At 32.8% G+C, this 26698-nt stretch overlaps 1 protein-coding gene and 1 long non-coding RNA gene across 5 annotated transcripts in view; both read right to left on the bottom strand.

Annotated features, from left to right (window-relative positions):
- Positions 1 to 2231: 2231 nt before the first annotated feature.
- LOC143044680 (uncharacterized) overlaps positions 2232 to 26698 on the bottom strand; it is a 154618-nt gene continuing 130151 nt past the window's right edge. Inside the window, exon 2 of the long non-coding RNA XR_012968755.1 lies at positions 2232 to 3671. This is a non-coding gene — a long non-coding RNA (uncharacterized LOC143044680). The remainder of the gene's footprint in view (positions 3672 to 26698) is intronic.
- LOC143044679 (vitamin K-dependent gamma-carboxylase-like) overlaps positions 4196 to 26698 on the bottom strand; it is a 71352-nt gene continuing 48849 nt past the window's right edge. For all 4 annotated transcript variants that reach the window (XM_076216743.1, XM_076216744.1, XM_076216745.1 and 1 more), the window contains 4 exons: positions 19139 to 19269; positions 18110 to 18257; positions 8229 to 8403; positions 4196 to 5491 (listed from right to left, as the gene is read on the bottom strand). In XM_076216743.1, the coding sequence (XP_076072858.1) occupies positions 5341 to 5491; positions 8229 to 8403; positions 18110 to 18257; positions 19139 to 19269 (605 nt within the window). In that variant the 3' untranslated portion in view covers positions 4196 to 5340. The remainder of the gene's footprint in view (positions 5492 to 8228; positions 8404 to 18109; positions 18258 to 19138; positions 19270 to 26698) is intronic.

The following is a 26698-nucleotide window of genomic DNA, read 5'->3' as shown; positions in this document are numbered from 1 at the left end:
TCAAATGAATTGATACAATGTCATTCACAACTCCTTGACAATTCATGACATTATCAATTTATGGGTTTTTATTTCACTGAGAAATCATGTTTATTCAATGCAAATATAGATTTCATAACTGCAACAAGTGTTTTATGATATTTCTCTACTCCAGACAGTGAAATTTTTATATTTTAAGCATGAGGCTTGCTGAACTTTTAAATAATTAAAATTTAAATGTTGAGAGTGAAGACATTTCGTAATACATGAGTTATAGTGGTGGAATCTGTTTCTCTAATGATTTTTATCTTTCCTGTTCAAACATATGCAGAACACTGTGTACTTTATATGTGACGTCATCCGGAATGGTTGCCTTTTGCATGACTACAGGTGTAATACCACCATTGATTTTCCTCTATTAGTCTTTGTTAAATTTGCACTATTCAAAAAAATGTGCAGAATTTATCTTTGTTTCAAATAAAGAAATACTTGGTATGAGTAAAGTTTTATCCTGTCCAGTACTATAGAAAAAATTTCACATAAGATTTCATTGCATATAAGAAAATAACCATCCTTGGAAGTTAACAAATCAAATGTATCCCCTTATTTTATCTGTGTTCAAGGTTTAGTCACCATGTAACCTCAAGATTACAAAATTTTCTGTAGAAATCCCAAAGAAAAAATAATGGTGTTTTGAAATACACAAGACATATGTTTATGACACAGAAATGTTTTTACTGCAATAAAATGTAGGATTAATAACCTACAACTGTTAAATTCAAGGGAATATTTTTTTCAACCTACTTTCGTATACAACCGGATGTGACGTACCATGATTTGGTGGTATTAAACCTTTATTGGACAATATACTCTGTAACCATTCAGGTGTTACTATACGCATAATTTTAGAAATACAGTACACATCTGATCTAAAAACTTATTCTTTTTTAACATCTGAATATTTTTTAATGTAAGATGTAATAAGAAATATATATACAGATTGAACTCTTCATAATAAATTTACAGGATAGTGTAAAATATGTATGTCATGTCTATGACTTTTGGATTTGGTTAAACTTTAACTTATGAAGGATGAATTTTATACCTTTATGTACAAAAAGAGTATTAAAACAAGAATGTGTCCACAGTACACGGATGCCCCACTCACACTATCATTTTCTATGTTTAAAGGACTGTGAAATTGGAATAAATTCTCTAATTTGGCATTAAAATTAGAATGATCTTATCAAAGGGAACATGTATACTAAGTTTCAAGTTGATTGGACTTCTACTTTATCAAAAACTACCTTGACCAAAAACTTTAACCTGAAATTTGCACTATAATTTTCTATGTTCAGTGAATCGTAAAATTGGGGTCAAAACTCTAATTTGGCATTTAAATTAAAAAGATCATATCATAGGGCACATGTATACTAAGTTTCAAGTTGATTGGACTTCAACTTCATCAAAAACTACCTTGACCAAAAACTTTAACCTGAAATTTGCACTATCATTTTCTATGTTCAGTGAACCGTAAAATTGGGGTCAAAACTCTAATTTGGCATTTAAATTAGAAAGATCATATCATAGGGCACATGTATACTAAGTTTCAAGTTGATTGGACTTCAACTTCATCAAAAACTACCTTGACCAAAAACTTTAACCTGAAGCCAAAAACTTTAACCTGAAATTTGCACTATCATTTTCTATGTTCAGTGAACCGTAAAATTGGGGTCAAAACTCTAATTTGGCATTTAATTTGGAAAGATCATATCATAGGGCACATGTATACTAAGTTTCAAGTTGATTGGACTTCAACTTCATCAAAAACTACCTTGACCAAAAACTTTAACCTGAAGCCAAAAACTTTAACCTGAAATTTGCACTATCATTTTCTATCAGTGAACCGTAAAATTGGGGTGAAATCTCTAATTTGGCATTAAAATTAGAAAGATCATATCATAGGGAACATGTGTACCAAGTTTGAAGTCGATTGGACTTCAACTTCATCAAAAACTACCTCGACCAAAAACTTTAACCTGAAGCGGGACAGACGGACGAACGGACGAACGGACGAACGAACGGACGGACGGACGAACGAACGGACGGACGAACGGACGCACAGACCAGAAAACATAATGCCCCTCTACTATCGTAGGTGGGGCATAATAAATTTGAACTACAGTATTTTTTGGCACGTATGCACTAAAATAAGTAAATATTGTACAGCGCTCATATTATCACATAAAAAAATGGATTTCTAGTTAATATAAGACTTTCAAAATAAAATACAATGATTCAAAAAATGATAAACTTGCAATATGTGCTTGCAACATATTTTTATGGCCCCGCAAAGAAATTGTCAGTGCCATATAGTTTTACCCTTGTCCTAAATTCCGTAATTCCGTAATTCTGAAATTCCGTAATTCCGAAATTCCGTAATTCCGAAATTCCGTAATTCCGGCATTCTGTCATTCCGCAAGAAACCATTATACAGAGTTTTTTTCAAAACGCCTTCAGATATTGGGCTGATTTTTGGTATGTGAGTTAACCATGATGAGTTACAGATCTTTAAAGTTTCATTCCGCTCCACTAATTTTTGCAAAAATTACAGGCTTTGGACTTTGAGAAATTGTTGAAAATCACAGTTATACAGATCTTTTTCTAAACCCCTTCAGATATTGGGCTGATTTTTGATATGAGAGTTGACCATGATGAGTTTACAGATCAAGTTTAAGTTTCAGATCTTTTTCTAAACGCCTTCGGATATTGGGCTGATTTTTGGTATGTGAGTTAACCATGATGAGTTTACAGATCAAGTTTAAGTTTTGTTCCACTCCACTAATTTCTGCCGAAATTACGGGCTTTGGACTTTGATAAATTGTTGAAAATCACAGTTATACAGACTTTTTTTTAAAATGCCTTCAGATATTGGGCTGAATTTTTATATGTGAGTTAACCATGATGAGTAACAGGTCAAGTTTAAGTTTCTTTCTGCTCCGCTTATTTTTGCCGAAATTACAGGCTTTGGACTTTGAGAAATTGTTGAAAATCACAGTTATACAGATTTTTTTTCTAAACGCCTTAAGATATTGGGCTGATTTTAAGTATGTTAGTTAACCATGATGAGTAACAAGTCAAGTTTTAAGTTTCGTTCCACTCCGCTAATTTTTGCTGAAATTACGGGCTTTGCACTTTGATAAATTAATTACAGTTAAACAGATTTTTTTTCTATATGCCTCCAGATTTTGAGCTGATTTTTGATATGTGAGAGACTACCATCATGTTTGTGTCCACATGTGTTTATACTGAAATTGCAGATTTTTCAACTTTTTGGAACGGGGCCATTCGTGTCGCTTTGACACATCTAGTTTATAAAGAGTTAATCCGTTTGTTCTCATTATCTACTTGCAACTTAAAAGAAATACATTTATGTCTTCTTATTTTTTTATTAAACAATGCCTTTATTATATATATCATATAAAACATTTGAAGCTAATTGCAAAAAGTACAAAAATGATAGTCATCTAAAAAGGATTTCAATAAGAACAACACAAATCAGAAAGATCTTAAAATAATTGTACACATCAAAACAAGAACCTGATGACAAATAAAAACATAAATACAAAATTTTACATAAACATAAGCCAAGAAGAATGTCTATAGACAAAACAGATCTTGTTATTTAAATGCTAAAAATGGTTGCCTAAGACATTTAACAACTGTGCATGGACAGTCTTCAATTATATACAAGCTGAAACAGGAAACACAAAGCTAAGCTTTAATAAATAGAATGAAATTCAAAACAGTGTGGCTGTGGCCATTGATTGACTCATTAAATTCATCCATTGACTGGGACAATTTACGTGAACGTTTGTCTGTAACGACCACTGTTAACGACGTACCTACGATAGACATTTAAACTGTGGGGTCACCAAAGGTTTCTTAACGCCTTTAATTATAAAATAATTCGAAAAATTAATCAAGAATAACCTTTATGTTTTGATTTATATAATTGATATAAATCAAAACATCGTGTTATTTCTGATTAATTTTTCGAATTACTTTATTAAGGTGTTGAGAACCTTTGGTGACCCCATAGTTTATGTGTCTTTAAAAAGTACATAGTGAGCAGCGATCGTTACATACAAACGTTCACCTAAATTGTCCCAGTCAATGGATGAATTTAATGTGTCAATCAATGGCCACAGCCACACTGTTTTGAATTTCATTCTAATAAAATGTCCAGACTTATAAAATATGAAGCAGCAAATGGGAATTGAGAAAGTCTGATATTGCAAAAAATGTAAATTATCCTTTTTCTCTACACCAATTGATAGTAAAAACATAAAACCAAATTTCACAATAGTTACTATATATATCGCCTTTTGACAAGTAAAGAATTCCATTACGTCAACTGTGAGTGAGTAATAACTTTCACCAAATGACTTCCTATGATGTCCTACAATATCACCTTCAATGTAAACTCAGTCCATACCTCAATGGTAGCAGACACAGTAAATTATATAATCACTACACTACAAGTTATACATGACACAATGAGAAATAATCAAATACTTGAGAAAATATTATTTAACAAATAGACCTTACATGAAATATTGATGTATTATCATAGACTTTAAAGATAAGAAAGGGTACAATTGTGGGATGAAGCCATAAAATAAAATATATCTCAAACTATCTCTGATTTTCATAATAAAAATTTTGAATCTAAGAATTTTGATAAAACACAATTCACTGGCAAAAAAAATCTAAATTTCGACAACACGTGCTCTATGTTAGTTAAGCCATATTGTTCAAAATGTGGACGAATACTTTAGTTATAATTCCATAAGTACATCAACATAGTTATTTTTTTTAAATAGACCCAAATCCATTTATTTATATCTAATTCAGGTTTAAAGTTTTAAATAACAATTGAACATATCAGAGGATTTTAAGAAACAGACCTAGACCTAAAAACAAATTGGAATGTATAGATGTATAACAGACAAGGGTCAATCTAAATGCCTAACAGTTCATCCCAGACAGAGCAGAAAATTATTCTGTATAGAGTCATATAACGTATGAAAAAAACTCTTCAACAGGAAGATAAATTGTAAACATTTTCAATGTCTTTCTTCTCATGAAGAATATTCTTATACTCTTCAGATAAAGAATATACAAATGTATTATATTAGTTTATGTATAAAATTCACCTATATCAGTTACTTTTCATACATTGTAGTCTTTTTCCTAAACAGTATCGATAATCGAAAATTGACTGTTGATTATTGCAGCTATAATAATTCTAACCAATCACAATATTGCAAACTTTATCATCTGAAAATGATGGTAGTCCTATATATTAACACTAATTTCTGCAGGACTGGTCCCCGGTTCAGGAGAATTGTTTCCAGCAGACGATTCTGATTCATAAACACTGGTCAGGAACTCCTCAAAGTTCTGCTGTAAAACCATACATTTTACAGCTCCTCCTATCAGTGTAAAGCTATAATAATATGAATAGTCAAGTTGGTAAATAATTAAATAAATGTATTATTGTAAAAATGGATACTTTTATTGGTTGTGTTTTTTGTTTGTTATTTTGTAAGGAAGTGTGTGAGTGACTTCAACACATACAACTCTCTGTGCTAGGGTAAATTCACTCTTTGAATAATGGGTGAATCCTTCAAATTAACATTGATTTTATTACCAGACTATTTATTTGGAGGATTTTAATATGCATTAAATGTGATTGTGATAAACATGTGAATTAATAAGTCGCATTTGAAAACTTCCTCGTGTACAGTACGTAGTTAAAAATTTTGTCAACACAATTGTCTTTAATGTATTTTCAATGCAGCTATCATCAAAATATAAAAAAAAAAATTTCCATTATTAGAAAATATAATTCCTTCCTTCAACAAGAGTGCACACACTGAAATGTCTCGCCTTCTTTACTAATCATTGATATTATGTTGATAGTCCTAAGTATAAAGCTTTATTACAACTGTCACATAAACATTACATTAACCAAGATAACTAAACAAAGACCAATGAACCATGAAAATGAGGTCAAGGTCAGATGAACCATGCCAGGCTGACATGTACAGCTAACAATGCTTCCATAAAACAAATATAGTTGACCTAATACTTATAGTTTAAGAACAAGAGTGCACACACTGAAATGTCTCGCCTTCTATACTAATCAATGATATTATGTTGATAGTCCTAAGTATAAAGTTAAGCTTTAATACAACTGTCACATAAACTTAACATTAACCAAGATAACTAAACAAAGACCAATGAACCTTGAAAATGAGGTCAAGGTCAGATGAACCATGCCAGGCAGACATGTACAGCTAACAATGCTTCTATACAACATATATAGTTGACCTATTACTTATAGTTTAAGAAAACTAGACCAAAACACAAAAACTTAACACTGTGCAATGAACCGTGAAAATGAGATCACGGTCAAATAAAACCTGCGCGACTGACATAAAGATCATAAAATATTTCCATACACCAAATATAGATGACCTATGGCATATAGTATTAGATAAAAAGACCAAAACTCAAAAACTTTACTTTGACCACTGAACCATGAAAATGAGGTCAAGGTCACATGACATCTGCCCGCTAGACAGGTACACCTTACAATCATTCCATACAACAAATATAGTAGACCTATTGCATATAGTATGAGAAAAACAGACCAAAACACAAAAATTTAACTATAACCACTGAACCATGAAAATGAGGTCAAGGTCAAATGACAACTGCCAGTTGGACATGTACACCTTACAGTCCTTCCATACACTGAATATACTAGCCCTATTGCTTATAGTATCTGAGATATGGACTTGACCACCAAAACTTAACCTTGTTCACTGATCCATGAAATGAGGTCGAGGTCAAGTGAAAACTGTCTGACAGACATGAGGACCTTGCAAGGTACGCACATATCAAATATAGTTATCCTATTACTTATAATAAGAGAGAATTCAACATTATAAAAAATCTGAACTTTTTTTTCAAGTGGTCACTGAACCATGAAAATGAGGTCAAGGACATTGGACATGTGACTGACAGAAACTTCGTAACATGAGGCATCTATATACACAGTATGAAGCATCCAGGTCTTACACCTTCTAAAATATAAAGCTTTTAAGAAGTGAGCTAACGCCGCCGCCGCCGTAGCCGCCGCCGGATCACTATACCTATGTCGAGCTTTCTGCAACAAAAGTTACAGGCTCGACAAAAATAGACCAAAACACAAAAACTTAACACTGAGCAATGAACCGTGAAAATGAGGTCAAGGTCAAATAAAACCTGCGCGACTAATATATAAATCATAAAATATTTCCATACACTAAATATAGTTGACCTAAGGCGTATAGTATCAGATAAAAAGACCAAAACTGAAAAACTTAACTTTGACCACTGAACCATGAAAATGAGGTCAAGGTCAGATGACATCTGTCCGCTAGACATGATCACCTTACAATCATTCCATACAACAAATATAGTAGACCTATTGCATAAAGTATGAGAAAAACAGACCAAAACACAAAAACTTAACTATAACCACTGAACAATGAAAATGAGGTCAAGGTCAGATGACATCTGCCAGTTGGACATGTACACCTTACAGTCCTTCCATACACCGAATATACTAGCCCTATTGCTTATAGTATCTGAGATATGGACTTGACCACCAAAACTTAACCTTGTTCACTGAGCCATGAAATGAGGTCGAGGTCAAGTGAAAACTGTCTGACGGGCATGAAGACCTTGCAAGGTACACACATACCAAATATAGTTATCCTATTACTTATAATAAGAGAGAATTCAACATTACAAAAAATCTGAACTTTTTTTTTAAGTGGTCACTGAACCATGAAAATGAGGTCAAGGACATTGGACATGTGACTGACGGAAACTTTGTAACATGAGGCATCTATATACAAAGTATGAAGCATCCACGTCTTCTACCTTCTAAAATATAAAGCTTTTAAGAAGTGAGCTAACACCGCCGCCGCCGCCGGATCACTATCCCTATGTCGAGCTTTCTGCAACAAAAGTTGCAGGCTCGACAAAAATGATATAAAACATTGAATTTTTTCATTTTAAATGTGACAGAGTAGGACAAAAGACGCCTGGATGACGTCCTCCCTCAGGTCATAAGTCCTCCTCTTTCAAAGTCATTTTGTAGTATTTTAACAATTTTATGTGACAGTTACCTTCTTCTAAAAATATCCAATTTAAAGCTGATGAATTTGAAGAATTTGCTCCAAGCAGGTAGTTGTATCTTCTGTTGTCTTTCTTCTCTCTTGGCTATTCTCTGATCATAATGATCTCTTTTAGGATCATTTGCAAACTTTTTTGTCAAATTTGAACTTTTTTCTGCACAATTGTCTGAAAATAGTACACAGAGGAAATTTTATTCATTCCTTCTTTTACAAGATATAAAAATCAATATATGCTGGAGGAGAGCATAGTAACACTGCAGGAATAGCACTGTCTGAATGGAACAAGTTACTCAAGCTATCATATAAAATAAAACATATTTTACATTTTGGGGACTTAAATACACATGTGCAAGTTAATCTGACATTAGAAATCTTAATCAGAACTTTTGATTTTAGATGTAAAATATTCTTTTAGTGGATGGCAAAGATGATGTTTGCATAGGACATCATGCCTAGCCCTCAGTATCACAGTTTCATTTTTAGATTACAATCATAAATGGGTCAAAACCATTCTTAGGCATATAGTTAAAATTACCATGTGACCACAAAAAATGGATAACAAAAGTTAATCAAAATACCAACTTGATGCCTGAGAATGTTCTGATTTCACACAAAAACATCATTGTCAAGTGAAATGTGGAATCCTTTCTTTTTTCAGATATGCACCTTTTCATATATTATTTTACATCAAATTTCAGAGTCTTAGTCACTTTTGTGGGCAATAGTCTAGCACTTAATAAAGGTATAAGCACTACATATAAATCTTCCCCTAAAACACAATATCATTCAGTGAGAAAAAAGATCTTCTTATAATGTCAAGTAAATCAATTATCTTTCACAAGACAACAATTTGTACCCACCTGTACAGTTCTTTGAATTATCTCTCATCAGACAATAATTTGTACCTACCTGTACAGTTCATTGAATTATCTCTCATCAGACAATAATTTGTACCTATCTGTACAGTTCATTGAATTATCTCTCACTAGACAATAATTTGTACCTACCTGTACAGTTCATTGAATTATCTCTCATCAGACAATAATTTGTACCTACCTGTACAGTTCATTGAATTATCTCTCATCAGACAGTTATTTGTACCTACCTGTACAGTTCATTGAATTATCTCTCATCAGACAATAATTTGTACCTACCTGTACAGTTATTTGAATTATCTCTCACCAGACAATAATTTGTACCTACCTGTGCAGTTCTTTGAATTATCTTTCACCAGACAATAATTTGTACCTACCTGTACAGTTCTTTGAATTATCTCTCACCAGACAATAATTTGTACCTACCTGTGCAGTTCTTTGAATTATCTTTTACCAGACAATAATTTGTACCTACCTGTGCAGTTCTTTGAATTATCTCTCATCAGACAATAATTTGTACCTACCTGTACAGTTCTTTGAATTATCTCTCACCAGACAATAATTTGTACCTACCTGTGCAGTTCTTTGAATTATCTTTTACCAGACAATAATTCGTACCTACCTGTGCAGTTCTTTGAATTATCTCTCATCAGACAATAATTTGTACCTACCTGTACAGTTCATTGAATTATCTCTCATCAGACAATAATTTGTACCTACCTGTGCAGTTCTTTGAATTATCTCTCACCAGACAATAATTTGTACCTACCTGTGCAGTTCTTTGAATTATCTTTCACCAGACAATAATTTGTACCTACCTGTGCAGTTCTTTGAATTATCTTTCACCAGACAATAATTTGTATCTACCTGTACAGTTCTTTGAATTATCTCTCACCAGACAATAATTTGTACCTACCTGTGCAGTTCTTTGAATTATCTTTCACCAGACAATAATTTGTACCTACCTGTGCAGTTCTTTGAATTATCTTTCACCAGACAATAATTTGTATCTACCTGTACAGTTCTTTGAATTATCTCTCACCAGACAATAATTTGTACCTACCTGTGCAGTTCTTTGAATTATCTTTCACCAGACAATAATTTGTACCTACCTGTGCAGTTCTTTGAATTATCTTTCACCAGACAATAATTTGTATCTACCTGTACAGTTCTTTGAATTATCTCTCACCAGACAATAATTTGTACCTACCTGTGCAGTTCTTTGAATTATCTCTCACCAGACAATAATTTGTACTTACCTGTACAGTTCTTTGAATTATCTCTCACCAGACAATAATTTGTACCTACCTGTGCAGTTCTTTGAATTATCTTCCATCAGACAATAATTTGTACCTACCTGTACAGTTCTTTGAATTATCTCTCACCAGACAATAATTTGTACCTGTACAGTTCTTTGAATTATCTCTCACCAGACAATAATTTGTACCTACCTGTACAGTTCTTTGAATAATCTCTCACCAGACAATAATTTGTACTTACCTGTGCAGTTCTTTGAATTATCTTTCACCAGACAATAATTTGTACCTACCTGTGCAGTTCTTTGAATTATCTTTCACCAGACAATAATTTGTATCTACCTGTACAGTTCTTTGAATTATCTCTCACCAGACAATAATTTGTACCTACCTGTGCAGTTCTTTGAATTATCTCTCACCAGACAATAATTTGTACCTACCTGTACAGTTCATTGAATTATCTCTCATCAGACAATAATTTGTACCTACCTGTACAGTTCATTGAATTATCTCTCATCAGACAATAATTTGTACCTACCTGTACAGTTCATTGAATTATCTCTCATCAGACAATAATTTGTACCTACCTGTACAGTTCTTTGAATTATCTCTCACCAGACAATAATTTGTACCTACATGTGCAGTTCTTTGAATTATCTTTCACCAGACAATAATTTGTACCTACCTGTACAGTTCTTTGAATTATCTCTCATCAGACAATAATTTGTACCTACCTGTGCAGTTCTTTGAATTATCTTTTACCAGACAATAATTTGTACCTACCTGTGCAGTTCTTTGAATTATCTCTCATCAGACAATAATTTGTACCTACCTGTACAGTTCATTGAATTATCTCTCATCAGACAATAATTTGTACCTACCTGTACAGTTCATTGAATTATCTCTCATCAGACAATAATTTGTACCTACCTGTACAGTTCTTTGAATTATCTCTCACCAGACAATAATTTGTACCTACCTGTGCAGTTCTTTGAATAATCTTTCACCAGACAATAATTTGTACCTACCTGTACAGTTCTTTGAATTATCTCTCACCAGACAATAATTTGTACCTACCTGTGCAGTTCTTTGAATTATCTTTTACCAGACAATAATTTGTACCTACCTGTGCAGTTCTTTGAATTATCTCTCATCAGACAATAATTTGTACCTACCTGTACAGTTCATTGAATTATCTCTCATCAGACAATAATTTGTACCTACCTGTGCAGTTCTTTGAATTATCTCTCACCAGACAATAATTTGTACCTACCTGTGCAGTTCTTTGAATTATCTTTCACCAGACAATAATTTGTACCTACCTGTGCAGTTCTTTGAATTATCTTTCACCAGACAATAATTTGTATCTACCTGTACAGTTCTTTGAAATATCTCTCACCAGACAATAATTTGTACCTACCTGTGCAGTTCTTTAAATTATCTTTCACCAGACAATAATTTGTACCTACCTGTGCAGTTCTTTGAATTATCTTTCACCAGACAATAATTTGTATCTACCTGTACAGTTCTTTGAATTATCTCTCATCAGACAATAATTTGTACCTACCTGTGCAGTTCTTTGAATTATCTCTCACCAGACAATAATTTGTACTTACCTGTAGAGTTCTTTGAATTATCTCTCACCAGACAATAATTTGTACCTACCTGTGCAGTTCTTTGAATTATCTTTCATCAGACAATAATTTGTACCTAACTGTACAGTTCTTTGAATTATCTCTCACCAGACAATAATTTGTACCTACCTGTGCAGTTCTTTGAATTATCTTTTACCAGACAATAATTTGTACCTACCTGTGCAGTTCTTTGAATTATCTCTCATCAGACAATAATTTGTACCTACCTGTACAGTTCATTGAATTATCTCTCATCAGACAATAATTTGTACCTTCCTGTGCAGTTCTTTGAATTATCTCTCACCAGACAATAATTTGTACCTACCTGTGCAGTTCTTTGAATTATCTTTCACCAGACAATAATTTGTACCTACCTGTGCAGTACTTTGAATTATCTTTCACCAGACAATAATTTGTACCTACCTGTGCAGTTCTTTGAATTATCTTTCACCAGACAATAATTTGTATCTACCTGTACAGTTCTTTGAATTATCTTTCATCAGACAATAATTTGTACCTACCTGTGCAGTTCTTTGAATTATCTTTCACCAGACAATAATTTGTACCTACCTGTACAGTTCTTTGAATTATCTCTCACCAGACTATAATTTGTACCTACCTGTGCAGTTCTTTGGATTATCTCTCACCAGACAATAATTTGTACCTACCTGTACAGTTATTTGAATTATCTCTCACCAGACAATAATTTGTACCTAACTGTGCAGTTCTTTGAATTATCTTTCATAAGACAACAATTTGTACCTACCTGTGCAGTTCTTTGAATTATCTTTCATCAGACAATAATGTGTACCTATCTGTCCAGTTCTTTGAATTATCTCCCACCAGACAACAATTTGTACCTACCTGTACAGTTTTTTGAATTATCTCTCACCAGACAATAATTTGTACCTACCTGTGCAGTTCTTTGAATTATCTTTCACCAGACAATAATTTGTACCTACCTGTGCAGTTCTTTGAATTATCTTTCACCAGACAATAATTTGTATCTACCTGTACAGTTCATTGAATTATCTCTCATCAGACAATAATTTGTACCTACCTGTGCAGTTCTTTGAATTATCTCTCACCAGACAATAATTTGTACCTACCTGTGCAGTTCTTTGAATTATCTTTCACCAGACAATAATTTGTACCTACCTGTGCAGTTCTTTGAATTATCTTTCACCAGACAATAATTTGTATCTACCTGTACAGTTCTTTGAAATATCTCTCACCAGACAATAATTTGTACCTACCTGTGCAGTTCTTTGAATTATCTTTCACCAGACAATAATTTGTACCTACCTGTGCAGTTCTTTGAATTATCTTTCACCAGACAATAATTTGTATCTACCTGTACAGTTCTTTGAATTATCTCTCACCAGACAATAATTTGTACCTACCTGTGCAGTTCTTTGAATTATCTCTCACCAGACAATAATTTGTACTTACCTGTACAGTTCTTTGAATTATCTCTCACCAGACAATAATTTGTACCTACCTGTGCAGTTCTTTGAATTATCTTTCATCAGACAATAATTTGTACCTACCTGTACAGTTCTTTGAATTATCTCTCACCAGACAATAATTTGTACCTACCTGTACAGTTCTTTGAATTATCTTTTACCAGACAATAATTTGTACCTACCTGTGCAGTTCTTTGAATTATCTCTCATCAGACAATAATTTGTACCTACCTGTACAGTTCATTGAATTATCTCTCATCAGACAATAATTTGTACCTACCTGTGCAGTTCTTTGAATTATCTCTCACCAGACAATAATTTGTACCTACCTGTGCAGTTCTTTGAATTATCTTTCACCAGACAATAATTTGTACCTACCTGTGCAGTTCTTTGAATTATCTTTCACCAAACAATAATTTGTATCTACCTGTACAGTTCTTTGAATTATCTCTCACCAGACAATAATTTGTACCTACCTGTGCAGTTCTTTGAATTATCTTTCACCAGACAATAATTTGTACCTACCTGTGCAGTTCTTTGAATTATCTTTCACCAGACAATAATTTGTATCTACCTGTACAGTTCTTTGAATTATCTCTCACCAGACAATAATTTGTACTTACCTGTACAGTTCTTTGAATTATCTCTCACCAGACAATAATTTGTACCTACCTGTGCAGTTCTTTGAATTATCTTTCATCAGACAATAATTTGTACCTACCTGTGCAGTTCTTTGAATTATCTTTCACCAGACAATAATTTGTACCTACCTGTACAGTTCTTTGAATTATCTCTCACCAGACTATAATTTGTACCTACCTGTGCAGTTCTTTGGATTATCTCTCACCAGACAATAATTTGTACCTACCTGTACAGTTATTTGAATTATCTCTCACCAGACAATAATTTGTACCTAACTGTGCAGTTCTTTGAATTATCTTTCATAAGACAACAATTTGTACCTACCTGTGCAGTTCTTTGAATTATCTTTCATCAGACAATAATGTGTACCTATCTGTCCAGTTCTTTGAATTATCTCCCACCAGACAACAATTTGTACCTACCTGTACAGTTTTTTGAATTATCTCTCAACATACAATAATTTGTACCTGCCTTTGCAGTTCTTTGAATTATCTCTCACCAGACAACAATTTGTACCTACCTGTACAGTTCATTGAATTATCTTTCACCAGACAATAATTTGTACCTACCTGTACAGTTCTTTGAATTATCTTTCATAAGACAACAATTTGTTCCTACCTGTACAGTTCATTGAATTATCTCTCATAAGACAACAATTTGTACCTACCTGTACAGTTCTTTGAGTTATCTTTCACCGGACAATAATTTGTGCCTATCTGTGCAGTTCTTTGAATTATCTTTCATCAGACAATAATTTGTACCTAACTGTTCAGTTCATTGAATTATCTTTCACCAGACAAAAATTTGTACCTACACGTACAGTTCTTTGAATTATCTCTCACCAGACAATAATTTGTACCTATCTGTGCAGTTCTTTGAATTATCTTTCACCAGACAATAATTTGTACCTACCTGTGCAGTTCTTTGAATTATCTTTCACCAGACAATAATTTGTACCTACCTGTGCAGTTCTTTGAATTATCTTTCACCAGACAATAATTTGTATCTACCTGTACAGTTCTTTGAATTATCTTTCACCAGACAATAATTTGTACCTACCTGTGCAGTTCTTTGAATTATCTTTCACCAGACAATAATTTGTACCTACCTGTGCAGTTCTTTGAATTATCTTTCACCAGACAATAATTTGTACCTACCTGTACAGTTCTTTGAATTATCTCTCACGACTATAATTTGTACCTACCTGTGCAGTTCTTTGGATTATCTCTCACCAGACAATAATTTGTACCTACCTGTACAGTTATTTGAATTATCTCTCACCAGACAATAATTTGTACCTTACTGTGCAGTTCTTTGAATTATCTTTCATAAGACAACAATTTGTACCTACCTGTGCAGTTCTTTGAATTATCTTTCATCAGACAATAATGTGTACCTATCTGTCCAGTTCTTTGAATTATCTCCCACCAGACAACAATTTGTACCTACCTGTACAGTTTTTTGAATTATCTCTCACCAGACAATAATTTGTACCTACCTGTGCAGTTCTTTGAATTATCTTTTACCAGACAATAATTTGTACCTACCTGTGCAGTTCTTTGAATTATCTCTCATCAGACAATAATTTGTACCTACCTGTATAGTTCATTGAATTATCTCTCATCAGACAATAATTTGTACCTACCTGTGCAGTTCTTTGAATTATCTCTCACCAGACAAAAATTTGTACCTACCTGTGCAGTTCTTTGAATTATCTTTCACCAGACAATAATTTGTACCTACCTGTGCAGTTCTTTGAATTATCTTTCACCAGACAATAATTTGTATCTACCTGTACAGTTCTTTGAAATATCTCTCACCAGACAATAATTTGTACCTACCTGTGCAGTTCTTTGAATTATCTTTCACCAGACAATAATTTGTACCTACCTGTGCAGTTCTTTGAATTATCTTTCACCAGACAATAATTTGTATCTACCTGTACAGTTCTTTGAATTATCTCTCACCAGACAATAATTTGTACCTACCTGTGCAGTTCTTTGAATTATCTCTCACCAGACAATAATTTGTACTTACCTGTACAGTTCTTTGAATTATCTCTCACCAGACAATAATTTGTACCTACCTGTGCAGTTCTTTGAATTATCTTTCATCAGACAATAATTTGTACCTACCTGTACAGTTCTTTGAATTATCTCTCACCAGACAATAATTTGTACCTACCTGTGCAGTTCTTTGAATTATCTTTTACCAGACAATAATTTGTACCTACCTGTGCAGTTCTTTGAATTATCTCTCATCAGACAATAATTTGTACCTACCTGTACAGTTCATTGAATTATCTCTCATCAGACAATAATTTGTACCTACCTGTGCAGTTCTTTGAATTATCTCTCACCAGACAATAATTTGTACCTACCTGTGCAGTTCTTTGAATTATCTTTCACCAGACAATAATTTGTACCTACCTGTGCAGTTCTTTGAATTATCTTTCACCAGACAATAATTTGTATCTACCTGTACAGTTCTTTGAATTATCTCTCACCAGACAATAATTTGTACCTACCTGTGCAGTTCTTTGAATTATCTTTCACCAGACAATAATTTGTACCTACCTGTGCAGTTCTTTGAATTATCTTTCACCAGACAATAATTTGTATCTACCTGTACAGTTCTTTGAATTATCTCTCACCAGACAATAATTTGTACTTACCTGTACAGTTCTTTGAATTATCTCTCACCAGACAATAATTTGTACCTACCTGTGCAGTTCTTTGAATTATCTTTCATCAGACAATAATTTGTACCTACCTGTGCAGTTCTTTGAATTATCTTTCACCAGACAATAATTTGTACCTACCTGTACAGTTCTTTGAATTATCTCTCACCAGACTATAATTTGTACCTACCTGTGCAGTTCTTTGGATTATCTCTCACCAGACAATAATTTGTACCTACCTGTACAGTTATTTGAATTATCTCTCACCAGACAATAATTTGTACCTAACTGTGCAGTTCTTTGAATTATCTTTCATAAGACAACAATTTGTACCTACCTGTGCAGTTCTTTGAATTATCTTTCATCAGACAATAATGTGTACCTATCTGTCCAGTTCTTTGAATTATCTCCCACCAGACAACAATTTGTACCTACCTGTACAGTTTTTTGAATTATCTCTCAACATACAATAATTTGTACCTGCCTGTGCAGTTCTTTGAATTATCTCTCACCAGACAACAATTTGTACCTACCTGTACAGTTCATTGAATTATCTTTCACCAGACAATAATTTGTACCTACCTGTACAGTTCTTTGAATTATCTTTCATAAGACAACAATTTGTTCCTACCTGTACAGTTCATTGAATTATCTCTCATAAGACAACAATTTGTACCTACCTGTACAGTTCTTTGAGTTATCTTTCACCGGACAATAATTTGTGCCTATCTGTGCAGTTCTTTGAATTATCTTTCATCAGACAATAATTTGTATCTACCTGTACAGTTCTTTGAAATATCTCTCACCAGACAAAAATTTGTACCTATCTGTGCAGTTCTTTGAATTATCTTTGATCAGACAATAATTTGTACCTACCTGTTCAGTTCTCTTTGAATTATCTTTCATCAGACAATAATTTGTACCTACCTGTTCAGTTCATTGAATTATCTTTCACCAGACAAAAATTTGTACCTACACGTACAGTTCTTTGAATTATCTCTCACCAGACAATAATTTGTACCTATCTGTGCAGTTCTTTGAATTATCTTTCACCAGACAACAATTTGTACCTACGTGTTCAGTTCATTGAATTATCTTTCACCAGACAACAATTTGTACCTGCCTGTGCAGTTCTTTGAATTATCTCTCACCAGACAATAATTAGTACCTTCCAGTACAGTTCTTTGAATTATCTTTCATCAGACAATAATTTGTACCTACCTGTGAAGTTCTTTCAATTATCTCTCATCAGACAATAATTAGTACCTACCTGTACAGTTCTTTCAATTATCTCTCATCAGACAATAACTTGTACCTACCTGTGCAGTTCTTTGTCATGTTAAAATACTCTTCATACTCTCTAAACTTTTTCTCATAGTCAATATCAGTTGTGTTGACAAACATGTACATATAACATGAAGGTACTTCTGAAATGGTGTGTACATTATGGAACTCATCTGGTGGAAGCTGTTAACAAAAAATGCAATTTTTTTGCCAGATTCATCGATGAAAATATGTATCAATTACTTAAAATATTTCTATATTTCAATTTAATAAAAATATCAGTTGAAAATAGTTTGTTTCCGATGGTATGATTTTTTTTGGGGAGGAAAGGAAAAGGGCATTGGGAGGAAATGAAAACATTAAACATACAAAAGTAAGTAACAATGGGAGGATATACTTGATTTTGAGACTTTGTTTTACAGATGAATTGCAATTTTTTCTAAATAACACAACACCTTACCACTCTTTATAAAACAGACCTAACTTGGAAATATGCCAACAGTTTTGCAAACATTCAATATAAATTGATTGTGAAACGTTACCACTCTCTATAAAACAGACCTAACTTGGAAATAAGCCAACAGTTTTCCAAACATTCAATATAAATTGATTGTGAAAACATTGTTGCTGACTTGTTATCACATAATGCAAACTATATTCAAAATCAATGAACCAACACTAAAGAAGCAGGGTGAATAATCTCTGCAGAAATAAAATATGCCAATGCTTATACAACTGCACACTGTATATCATTGAGCCTATTCAAAATTTTCAAAGTCAATAGAACATTGATTGAGGGAGCAGGAACAAACAATCTCCATGGAAATGAGATGAATAAACGCTAACACTACTGCATACTAAATATCATTAACTTATCACAATAAGATACCTTTAACTGACCTAATCACTCACTAACACAATGTTGACAAAAGTATACTAGGCCGTACGGTTACCTATAGTTGTTAATTTGTTTGTCCCTTAGTCTCTTGTGAAGAGTTATCGCATAGTTCATTTTCTTTTTTACATAGGTGTTTTTAAAACAGAGAAATAAAATGTAAATCTACCTGCATTGATTGGTTAACACTGAGGGTATAATTCTCTTTTCTGTCTACCAGTTCAACAAGTATTTCTCCAGCAAGGACTGTAATACTGGTATTACTTAAATCTTCCTGCACAAAATTCTCTAGATGTAAGCCTATCAAAATGAAAACAGTTCATTAACATAAATTTCAAAATACATTATTTTCTATCTAATCAGGAAACAAACAAAACTTGTGCTCTATGTTGACTAAGCCAAAGTGTTTTTATAATGAAGCTTATTAAAAATAAAATCTAACAGATTTTCTTAATGATGCAACTTCAAAGACCTAACTGTCATATATTGTCATCATTCATATGTTATATTTGATTTACACACAGTATTTTGTTGTAAATTATGCAGTTAGTTTTCTTGATTTAATTGTTTAAAAATTTTCATTTCAGGGCATTTGTGATAGCCACTATACAGAATGTGGTTTTTTTTCGTATTGAATGCCATTTTCGCTTACCTATAATTGCTTACATCTACTTCATTTGTACTCTGATTGAGTGATAGTTGTCTTATTGGAAATCATACCACATCTCCTTATTTATATGCTGACTCATATTTTCCTGAAAAGCCTGCTTGTAAATGCTTTAAAAATATTGATAAAAAAATGACATCATTCAATGTTTTACATTTGGTAAATTTACAGTACCAAACATGCCAAAAAAATGGTAATTCTATTTACAAAAGATAAGACTATGAAAGAAAATAAAACAGCTACAAAGACAACTTTTCTAGAATCATCTGACTTTCATTACCTAAGGAAACAGCAACAAAGACAACATTTCTATGATAATCTGATGAATATTATTACCTGTGAATCAGCTCCAAAGACAACTTTTCTATTATTAACTGATGAATATCATTACTTGGGAAATCAGCTACAAAGACAACTTTTCTATGTTTACCTGAATAACTTCATTACCTGGGTAAATCCGCTACAAAGACAACTTTTCTATGATTAACTGGATAACTTCATTACCTGGGAAAATCAGCTACAAAGACATTTTTTCTATGATTAACTGATGAATATCATTACTTGGGAAATCAGCTACAAGGACAACTTTTCTATGATTAACTGATGAATATCATTACCTAGGAAATCAGCTACAAAGACAACTTTTCTATGATTAACTGATGAATATCATTACTTGGGAAATCAGCTACAAAGACAAGTTTTCTATGATTAACTGATAAATATTATTACCTGGGAAATCAGCTACAAAGACAACTTTTCTATAATTAACTGAATAACTTCATTACCTGGGAAATCAGCTACAAAGACAACTTTTCTATGATTAACAAACAAACAAACAAACAAATAATTTATTAGAGTCTCACCTCTTTAAAACATTTGATATACAACACAATATAATATTAACAATTTATAAAAAAGAGCCACTCTAAAAAGAGTTATGAGAGACTGTAAAAACACAGATTAAAATACATTTATATTACATCTATTACATATATCAATATATCTTAGCATAAAACACCATACTATTAAAAACACTTATACAAAAGAAAACAAACAACATTATAGAAACTTATTACGAGTATAAAATACACTTTCTCTTAAAAAGTACTTCATGGCAGATTTTGGCTGTAAAATAACAAACTCTATCATCATGAAACATAAATAAAAACTTTTCTTCATTACTTAAATTACTAAAACTACTTTCTATATTACATACACTGTTAAAAAATATCGTTCGCAGATCTGCATATTCTGGGCATTCTAATAAAACATGTTTTTCATCTTCAATTATATTCAAATCATTTTTTCTACAATTAAAACAGAACCTTTCATTTACATCTATACCTTCATATCTGCCAGTTTCAATTTTAATCGGAGCAACACCTGCTCTAAATTTAGCATATGCACTTCTAAATTTACCGGGCATAGTAATACTTAAATATTTTTCTGTACAATAATTTGATTTAAATAACCTGTAAGTACGCAATTTACTGCTTTCATTAGCTAGTAAATTTAAATGCCAATTATTTTGGTACATAATAAATAGATTGTTTTCAATATCTTTAATAACAGACTTGCTCAAAATACATTCAATATTACAATACTGATTAAGATCAAGTTCTTTAAACTTTGTATTCACTCTACAGTTCCAATTTTTTACTTTATTAAAACTGATATTATTACTCCAAAGAAAAATTTTCTTATTAAGTCTACTATTAGACATCTTATTAAATCGTGACCATGTCCTAAATATGGAAGACCATTGTTTAACAATACATGGTTTCCATCCCATATCTCCATAAAGTGCTAAGTTAGGGGTATATCTACCCACTCCCATAAAAAATCTCATAGCCTTATGTTTTACAGCGTTTATACATGAAAATTCTTTAGTACCCCAAATAGAGGCACCATAGTCAATCACTGACCATACAATTGAATTGAACAATTTTGTAAATACATCATATTGAAAACCACCATGAGCTTTACATTTTGCTATTAGTAACCCTAATGCCCTACTGGCAGATTTGGCAACTGTTTTTGCCATTTCCTCATAACTCAAATGTTCGGTTAATAATAAACCTAAATATGTATAATTTGATACTTTATCAACACATTTTCCATTAAAAACAAAAGGAAAATTAGTACATGGCACAGAAGGTGTTCTAAAATGTATAACTTTTGATTTTTCTAGATTAACCTTTATCATGTTTCTATCACACCAACATTCTAAAGTATTCAAAATGATTTGTAATTCACTTTCACTTTCTGTTAAGAAAACTACATCGTCTGCATATAACATTATACACACTTTTTCTCTACCTATGCTAATACCAACATTTAACTTTTTAACTTCATCAATTAAATCATTAATGAAAAAATTAAACAATAATGGTGAAATTATACACCCTTGTTTCAAACCAGTATTAACAGGGAACCAGTCAGATAAAAGACCATTCAACTTAATACAAGACTGAACATTATTATACAAAGATCTTAATGCCTTTATCATTTTAGAACTAACACCAAGTAACTCTAATTTATTAAATAACAATGCTCTATTTATAGTATCGTATGCCTTTTTAAAGTCAATAAAAGCAGCATATGTAGACTGTTTACGTAGTTTTCTGGACTCTATTATACTAGTTATAGACAACAGGTGATCAATGGTGTTACGATCTTTTCGGAAACCATTCTGCTCATCATGGATACTATCCGATGCATCAAACTTTTCCCGCAACCGACAGTCAAGAACACCACAGTACAACTTGTAAGTAGCTGGAGCTAAAGTTATTCCACGATATGAAAGAGGATCTCTGAGGTCAGACGACGAACATTTCGGTACTGGTACAATTACACCTTTGGCCCATAGAACAGGGACCTTACCCGTATTGTAACACACATTAAACAAACGAACTAAAAATGTTAAAGCAGTTTGGTTTTTCAACACTTCTACTGGTATCTCATCAAGACCGGGCGCCTTCCCATTTTTAGCCTTTTTTATTACTTTAAATATTTCCTCACTTGTAATTTCACAATCCAATAAATAATCACATTCATCTTGATCTTTAGAGTCGATATTTTCAGAAGGCTGTATACAATTTTCTACATTTAACATTGAAGAAAAATCATTTTTCCATTTATTCAAAACTAAAATTGGATCTGTTGATACCGAACCATCTTCTAAATTTATTTCCATCGTTATGTTACGTTGCCTTTCTGCACCAATGCCTATCTTTCCAATTTTTCGCCAAAATTCTTTCGGATTATCACATGAACTGGTCAAATCATCCTGCATTTTATACCAATAACGACGCTTTGCCTGTTGTACATTTTTGTCAAATATTTTCCTGTTTTGACAATATAAATGGCGCAACTGTTTTTTAGAATGACAACTTTTGGTTTTAAGATACATAGTTTCCGATTTGCACACCTCGTTCCAAAGGTCTGTTAATTCTGTACTCCACCAAGGTTTCTTGATTCTCCGATGCTTATTACTGGAACCGTTGCTAATTTGAATGATCTTATTAGGGATTTTTTCCGACATTTCCGACTTGATACTATTAATAAAGCTTTCATATGTTTTCAGATTTCAGTTCACAGATTGTGACTGTTTTGCCGAGTGTGAACTCGCATTACTATAAGACGTGGTACGGTACTTATACATCCCATATTCATGTATTTAGTTTAAATGTTTAATGTTATATTTGTAATTCTCATCGGATTTTGTCAAATGTGTTGATGTCTTTTCTATTATATTTCTGTGTTATGGTAAAGAAAATTAATCACCGCCTTCATTTATCAGATTTGATTTCGTTCAAAGTAATCAGTACGATATTTTACGTTTGAAGTTAGATTCATAACAAACCTGACATAGTTTTATAATATAGTTAATTGCTACCTAAGTTTTATATTAATAAGAATTAAAATGTGCTTTGTTATTAAATGCAATATCAGTATTTAGTTCAAATATATAATCTTAAATTAATCCTAATTCTAATGACGTCATTTTTTCGTCATTTGTCATTTTTTGATGCTCTGTTTTACTAATTCTAATGACGTCATTTTTTCGTCATTTTTCAGTTTCAAATAGGACGTCACTTGGCGTAGAGGTTTATACGTATTCGGATGTGTCTACTTTTGTGTTTCAAATGTCTGGTTATGTAAATGTATTTCAGTTGTTTCCTGTAATTAGTTAATACTTCAGCTTTATCATGTACATCTTTTGAATATTCATTTTATTAAATTTACTGTTTGCAAAAGTATAAATTACTCTAAATTATAGGGATTTTCTGGTAACTTAACGGAAAACCCTTGCCGTTTTTGGCACAACCTTTTTGATCTTTTGGTCCTCGATGCTGTTCAACTTTGTACTCGTTTCGGCTTTCAAACTTTTGTATCTGTGCGTCACACATAGGTCTTGTGTGGACAAAATACACTTCTGGCGTATTAAAATTTTGAACTTGTTGCCTTTTGTTGGCTGTTGTTCGTGTGATTCTTTGTCTATTGTGTTCTCCAATTTATTTATATTGTAGTCCTGTGTTGTCATTTTGATGTTATATTTCACATGGCCATAAAAGTGCGAGGTTTGGCATGCCACAAAACCAGGTTCAACCCACCATTTTTTCCTTTAAAAATGCCCTGTACCAAGTCAGGAATATGGTCATTGTTATATTATAGTTCGTTTCTGTGTGTATTACATTATAACGTTGTGTCGTTTGTTTTCTCTTATTTTTGAGTGTAAATTCACATTGCGATAAGACGTGTCACGGTACTTGTCTATCCCAAATTCATGTATTTGGTTTTGATGTTATATATATATGTTATATTTGTTATTCTCGTGGGATTTTGTCTATATGTGTTACATTTTAGTGTTATGTCGTTGTTCTCCTCTTATATTTAATGCGTTTCCCTCGGTTTTAGTTTGTTATCCCGATTTTGTTTTTTGTCCATGGATTTATGAGTTTTGAACAGCGGTATACTACTGTTGCCTTTATTTGTCAATATCACACTGATTAGCTTCAGACTCTTCTAAAATACATAGTATACGATCAATATCCGATATAAACGATTCACTATTTAACCAGTCGTCGGGTATTTTCCCAAGGTCATATTTGGTTTTAAAGCTAGCAGCATTGGCTTTTGGCTCTGTGTTTTCATCAACAGGAAAGTTCAAGTGCATTGACCAACTAAGTAAAGAATGGTCTGGCATACACCGTGTCGGGTCTACAATACCGATAATGCCCATATCATCAATAAGCGCAGAAACGCGCCTGACTTCAAACCTATCAAAGGATTTCAACATTTCGTATGGTACTATACAATAGTCAACAACACTTAATCCTCTTGTCGATACATAAGTATAGTCATTGTGACTATTATTCCTACCGTTCAACATACAACAGTTAATGTCCGCTAAAAATTCACAGAAAATGCTGCAGTATTTATTAGTTTTATAATCAACTACTTGTCTCTCTGGCAAGGTATCTATACCTTCAACAAAGTCATTTAAATCACCACATCTTGAATTAAAATCTCCACATAAATAAAACTGATTACCCTTTGGAATCGTATACATTTGTGACATTAGCGATTCTAAAAATTCATGTACATTCACGGCACGCGTTGAATTTTCTGGTGGCAAATACACTACACAGGCATAGAAAATATTGTCCAAATTCAACTTATCCTCGAACTTTAGCCAACATATACCGTCTATTGAGTCTTCCACAACTATAACGTTAAAAAGCTCCATCAGGTCATTTCGAACCAAAAATCCTACTCCACCAGAGCCAGCCTTTGCTCGTATATGAATGCCTATTCGGTTATGACCAAACCACGTATATCCATCAACACTAATTGTATTGTTCTTAACCAGATGTGTTTCTGCGATACCCAGAATATGCAGCTCTTTATTATTCAAACATGCACATAAAAGTTTAAATTTATCACTGTTCCTGTCACAATTCCATCCGTTCACATTCCAAAATCCGCATGTAACCTATTGGAATTTTTTACCACGCCCTCTTCCGCGTCCACCTCCTCTAATATTTCCACGATTGCTGTATCCTTGTCGTTGGCCGTTGTTTCCTTCATTCTGATGTACATTTCGTCCATTGACGGATTCGTTCTGTTTGCCTTCTCCGCTCTTACCACTTGCCACTGACGATTGGTTGTTATGATGTACCTTCACAATTCGGCCACCGTTCATAGTAAAGGCCTGATTTTCTTGTTTAAACGCTCTTATCAGAGTGCGGAAGTTTGCTTCATTTCTCCTCTCAGAGTATGACATATCATTCTCGATGTACACATCCTTGAATTTATGTACGTTCTTCAAATTACGCTTTGCTTTCATAAGCTCCCTTTTTTGGTCACTGTTGCTTACAGCTGCAACAATTACACCCGGCTTACTATTGTGACTTTTCTTTCTGGAAACACTTTCAATAAAAACATCCTTAAAATTTAAACCATCCCGTACTAACGAAATAACAGTTTTTTTCAAAATACTTGTATTCGACTCCTCTCTAGGGTCCTCTTGTAGATTACGGATTATCACAATACAGTTATTTTGTTTTACTACATCTGAATACGATTTGTCTTGTGTACTAACTTTTGCCTCCAGGCCTTTTATCTGATCTTTAAAGTTGTTAAATTGATCATTAAAATCTTGTCTCACCTGGTCGATTTCTACTTTTACCTTTTCTTCAATGAGTTGTGTTATCTCTATTGACATATTTTTCTCTAATGAGTCTATTCGTTGAGTTAACGAAATACACATATTGTTCATACTATCTGTTAGTCCTAGCATCATATCTTTTAGCTCTTTCATTTCACTTTTAGCTTTTGGTTTAGGTTTTGGTTTGCTTTTCTCATCTTTACTCACAGGTGTTTGATTTCTAGAACGTTTATTATCAGATATATCAGAGTTTCCAGAAGCTGGACGTTTTCTTATGTTACTGTTGTTACAAGAGTCATTTATACTGGTACTCACATTGCTTGTTTCTATCTCATCATCGTGAATTTCCGCTGTTACCACTGTTTCATTTGGACACCGAGTACTTTCTC

The sequence above is a fragment of the Mytilus galloprovincialis genome, chromosome 9 (assembly GCF_965363235.1).
Source record: "Mytilus galloprovincialis chromosome 9, xbMytGall1.hap1.1, whole genome shotgun sequence".
NCBI classification, from domain to species: domain Eukaryota; kingdom Metazoa; phylum Mollusca; class Bivalvia; order Mytilida; family Mytilidae; genus Mytilus; species Mytilus galloprovincialis.
The sequence above is the reverse complement of the archived record's forward strand: the minus strand, read 5'-3'. Positions and strand labels throughout refer to the sequence as shown.